This window comes from Cryptomeria japonica, chromosome 5, assembly GCF_030272615.1.
Source record: "Cryptomeria japonica chromosome 5, Sugi_1.0, whole genome shotgun sequence".
In the NCBI taxonomy this organism is placed as follows: Eukaryota; Viridiplantae; Streptophyta; class Pinopsida; order Cupressales; family Cupressaceae; genus Cryptomeria; species Cryptomeria japonica.
The window spans coordinates 210,060,617-210,066,029 of NC_081409.1; the positions used below are offsets into that span (position 1 = coordinate 210,060,617).

At 35.1% G+C, this 5,413-nt stretch overlaps 1 protein-coding gene across 1 annotated transcript; it reads left to right on the top strand.

Moving 5' to 3' along the window:
* The first annotated feature begins 702 nt into the window (after window positions 1–702).
* On the top strand, window positions 703–3,083 carry LOC131055479 (uncharacterized). Its single transcript, XM_057989964.2, has one exon. It carries the CDS (start codon window positions 1,040–1,042, stop codon window positions 2,876–2,878), a length of 1,839 nt encoding a protein of 612 aa, XP_057845947.2. The 5' UTR covers window positions 703–1,039; the 3' UTR covers window positions 2,879–3,083.
* Window positions 3,084–5,413: the final 2,330 nt, after the last annotated feature.

Below are 5,413 nucleotides of genomic sequence, written 5' to 3' on the forward strand. Positions count from 1 at the left end.
TATCAAGTACATCTGAAGAAGACATGTCAGCCAAAATAAAGAGTGGACTTTGATATACCAATCAGATTTTTGCTAAGTACTATTTATTTTTGTCTTTTTATATTTTTTTTTCTTGGGTAGCTGCTTTCAATAAGCCGGTTCTTTCTTGCCAACTCTATTTTTTCTTTTTTTTTTAAATTGAAAAAACATGCATATATTATTTCTTTCCAACTATATTTTTTCTTTTTTTTTTTAAATTGAAAAAACATGCAAAAACATGCATATATTATTTCTTTCCAACTACTTTTTTTTTCGTATAGAATAAGTAACTACCCACCTTGTAAATAGGGTGCTTCAGTTTAGTAAGATAGGCTGATTAGAACTGAACTTCGAGTATGATTTTGCAACAACTGATCCCCAAATTTAAGAAAAAATCTGAACTGATTTTTTTACCAATGAATTTCAGGCACGAATGGCCACATCGAGCCTAATTTTTATCCACCGACATTCATCTCAGACAAAATGAAATGCTTATCAAAATGGATTAATATAGTTTTTCTCAATTCAATATAGAGAAAGGATCCAAATCTGAAAAGATAAAAAAAGATTTCATCCAAAGTTTCTTGTTTGAGATGATCTCACTCTTATCTTCTATATAATTAGGTCTGAGCTAAATTTAGTAGAGGCAAGCTGATAGGCAGATAGACTGTGTTTGTCCGTAGTTGTTGGAGATTAGCTTTGTTCGATGCCCTACTCAAGATTATGGTCAAATTTTAAATTTTCTAATGGAAGATTTGATAAATTTTTATGTTCAGTCAAATGCTAGAATCTGGAGTGTTTATCCAAACGTTGCTTTCTCTTTATCGTCAAATTGTTATGGAATTTGAAGTCTTATGTTCCCATCTGAACTGGATGGGAAAAATCCTTGGATTTTAAATGATTATGAATTAAAATTCATGGGGGCATTGATTGCAATTTATAAATAGGAGATGGGGGGAGAAATATAATAAGGGTGAGGGACTAAATAAGATAGTGAAGCTCTTCACCTGCCGTGCATATCATGGATCTGAAAGAGGCTTCTCTTTTGGCCAAAAATGTAGCCAAGGGAAGATGGTTTGTGGTATTCATATGCTTTCTGATAATGTCCCTTGCAGGAGGGACATATATATTTGGTATATATTCAGAAGCAATAAAAACCGTCCTGGACTATGATCAGGAAACTCTGACCACATTGGGGTTCTTCAAAGATCTGGGAGGGAATGTTGGAATTCTGTCTGGTCTGATTAATGAGGTCACTCCACCATGGGTAGTTCTGGGGATAGGAGCTATTATGAACATCACTGGTTATTTGATGATCTGGTTGTCTGTGACCCAAAGGATTGCCAGACCTAAAACATGGCAGATGTATTTGTACATATGTATAGGAGCAAATTCTCAGACTTTTGCCAATACAGGGGCTCTGGTTACCTGTGTCAAGAATTTTCCTCAGAGCAGAGGAAGTGTGCTGGGAATCCTCAAAGGATTTGTGGGGCTCAGTGGAGCCATCTTCACTCAAATATACCATGCAATTTATGGGCAGGACAACAGAGGGGTAATTCTGCTGCTGGGTATCCTGCCAGCTGCTGTATCCCTTGCTGTCATGCTAATAGTGAGACCCACTAAAGTTGTTTCAGATAAGAAGGAGCTGAAACGCTTCTATAGTTTTCTTTACATAGCCCTAGCCCTTGCAGGGTTCCTGATGATTATGATCGTGGTGGAGAACAGAGTGAAGAATTTTCCACAGTCAGGCTACCAAATTGTTGCTGCCTTAGCAATCCTTTTCCTCATGTTTAATATTGTTGTGGTTGTAAATGCAGAGATGGACAGCATGAAGCTACAAAGATTGACTTCTCAGAGCACAAATGGGTCTCTGAAGCCTGTGCATATTGATGTTAAAGAAGATGAAGTGAAGATCAAAGATGATGAAAAACCCAAAGCTGAGATCAATTTGGCAAATTTTATCACTGAATCTGTTGCTTCACAGGAAGCCAAAGGCAGTGAGCAGCCCAAATCCTTAAGATCCCGTCTGGTCAAAATGTTCAAGAGCCCTACAAGAGGAGAAGACTACACTATCCCCCAGGCACTTGTGAGTGTGGACATGATAATCTTATTTGTAGCCACTACTTGTGGGGTTGGAACCACTCTCACTGCCATTGACAACATGGGTCAGATTGGGAAAGCCCTAGGATACACTCCTGTAAATATCAGCACTTTTGTTTCTCTCATCAGCATCTGGAACTTTCTAGGTCGTGTGGTGGCAGGGTTTCTGTCTGAGTATCTGCTTCAAAAGTACAAATTTCCTAGGCCTTTGATGTTCACAATAATTTTGCTTATTGCCTGTGTTGGGCATGTCTTTATTGCTTTTGCTCTGCCAGGATCACTGTATGTAGCCTCAGTAGTTATAGGCCTGTCTTTTGGAGCTCAATGGCCTGTCCTGTTTGCTGTCATCTCAGAGCTCTTTGGTCTCAAGTATTATGCCACTCTATACAATTTTGGGGCAGCTGCAAGTCCACTGGGGTCCTATCTTCTCTCAGTCAGAGTAGCTGGAAAATTATATGATAAAGAAGCCAGAAAACAGCTGCATACTTCTCAATCTCTGTCAATTTCCAGAACTCTGTTACAGGCAGCTCATGCACCAGCACCTTCTCAGAGTAAACTTACCTGTATAGGACATGACTGTTTTCGTCTTAGTTTTATCATAATGACACTAGTCTCATTATTTGGGTCTATTATTTCAGCCATTCTTGTGGTGAGAACAAGGAAGTTCTATCAGAGTGACATTTATGCCAAGTTCAGAGCTGAGGCTGAAAAGTCTCTACAAGAGGAGGAGGTGCCCCAAATCACAAATGGGAAACATTGAAATACAGAAGATATAGCCAACTGTCATAAAAAAATTGTTGGTGAAACAGAACACAATGAAAGTTGTGATTCACACTTGTCTGCTCTTTAAGAGATCTATTTAAGAAGGGCCCATAGTTTTGATAGCTGTATTGACTAAACGGTACAGTGCATGTAAGGTTAAGTTTGAACACTGTTACTGGTATAAATACATCTTATTTTGTTTCTTTCCTTGCCTAAATATGGGTGGGTACTGTGTCAGTTGTATCAGAACCCATGATTTTATATACAAGATGCCTTTTTTTGCAGGGAACCTTAGGATATCTCGTCCACTTCAAGAGTCGTAGATATAAACAACAGAAAAATGCAAGAGCGTGACTGGTTCTTTATATCGCCATTACGGTGGTTGTTGTGTCCATTTATAATTGTATTAAATAATATATATAAATAAAAATAAATAATTTCTTTGCAATTATCATTTATGTTTATTGTAAAAATATTGTAGTAATTTTTTTTTTTGATGGATCATTGAATGTGATCTCAAATATTGATTTTAAAATGTATACAGTAAATTTTACGAACAATCTTTTGAATATTAAATGGATTATAGAAAATTCATGTCAATTGAAGATTTTGTTACTTTCACTATTGACAAAGTTGAATGGTTTTGAATAACCTACCAAGGTTTAAGTCTTATTGTCTGTGAGGATTGTGTTGAGAAAATGTCTCAACCTTGTCGTTACTATTTTGAATTTAATTATTACTTGTCATTTGCTAAATGCAATTGTGACAACTTGTAAGATGTTAAAGTGTAAAAAAGGGGAAATTAATTGATGGAAGAGTGAAATTTGGATCACCAAGTCTATTGTGCTTATACTCCCTCTGATTCAACCTGATCAACTAAATCTGTCTTCCAACTAGGGTGATAACTGAGATCTTTGAAAAAGGCAGACAAAATCACAAGTTGAAAGAAGAAGTTTTCTATTTTGTGATTTGTGTCTAATCTTTGAAAACAAAATCATAAGTTGAAAGAAGAATATTTTTCATTTTGTGATTTGTGCCTAATCTTTGACAAAGGGAGACAAAATCATCACAAGTTGAAAGAGGAAGTTTTTTATTTTTTGTGATTTTGATTTATGGTTTTTTTCGAATTGAAAGAAACTTGAGTTGAAACAATGAAGTGTTGCCGCAATTCAGAGAAAAGTTATATTGATGGAACTCATTTGAATGATTAATACAAAGCTTGTATCTTTTTGGATGTGAAGTTTGTTTCAAAATTTGTGTATTTATTTTATTATTATGAGACATCAGCAGTGAGGGTAAATAGCTTATTCCATTTTATTATTATGAGATATAAACAGTGAAAGGTAAATTAGCTTATTCCACCCAACTAGGTTTTATCCTGTCAACATATCAGACACTAGAAGTGATTACAGAGGTGATGAGAGATCCGTATAAACAAAAGCAGTATTTTTTTCAAATTTATATTTTTAATTATAATTTTATGTCTATTATTTCAATAACTCATTTTAAAAGACACATTTAAAATATAAAATATAATACATAATCATAGTTATTCACAAGCCTTTTATGCAACATGACAACATTCCATTTTCACGAAGCAGCAATTTTTATCTGGAAAAGATGAGATCGATCTCCCAACATGACAACATTTCATTTTCACGAATGGAATAGCTGAGATCAGCTGGATAAATATGATTTGGATAAGGATAAGATTGCAGATTACTATAGAGCTTTTATCCCCGGGCTTTACGGCTGGCGAACAAGAAAACAGGAATGAAATTTTAAAATTGGATTGGCGAACAAGAAAACAGGAATGAAATTTTAAAATTCGATTGGAAAATATGAGCGAGGAAGGCCTCTCGGAGAGGGGATTTTGCCAAAGATTAAACTCGCCATTGATGTGGAATTAAGGCAGAGCTATGCCATGAAAAATCTTGGACAAGGACAAGGTTTTTGAGTACAAAATCGTGAGTCAGGTAAAGGAAAACAAAATATATAAAGTTTTGATTTGGAACAATTGCAATCTTAGAGAAGATTTCCACAGTCCATAAATATACTTCTGGATTCAGTTATAGCCGAATTCACAAAAATATTTGAATAAATTGCACTCTTTTTATGTACTGGTTTGATCCGCATGATTTCTTCTATATGTAGATTTAAAGGGAAATATGCACACAAAAGCTCACAATACATCCTAATGTCGTGAGATTATATGAGCTATTTGCTTGCGCAGGCATTATGATGAGAAGTTCCGAAGGCAGCTTTTAACAGACATTTAATTTCATTTCTGATGTCAATTTGAGACAGATTTTGACAGATTTTGAAGATTAAAATATAATCTTCAAAGTATTTCAAGCAGCTAATTGACGCTTCCATGTCTGCAAATTGTTTTTTCACATATCTGTTGATTTGCTATTTTATTTAGCAGCCATAACTGCAAATTGACTTGAAACTGTAATTCAGCTTTTATCCCCAAAATTCATTCCGGAAAATATTCCACGTCTTTCAAAATTATTACGGTATCTTCAGAATG

Bases quoted from the DNA above. Each gene is read 5' to 3' on its own strand.
- LOC131055479 (XM_057989964.2), top strand. From the start codon at position 1,040: ATGGATCTGAAAGAGGCTTCTCTTTTGGCCAAAAATGTAGCCAAGGGA.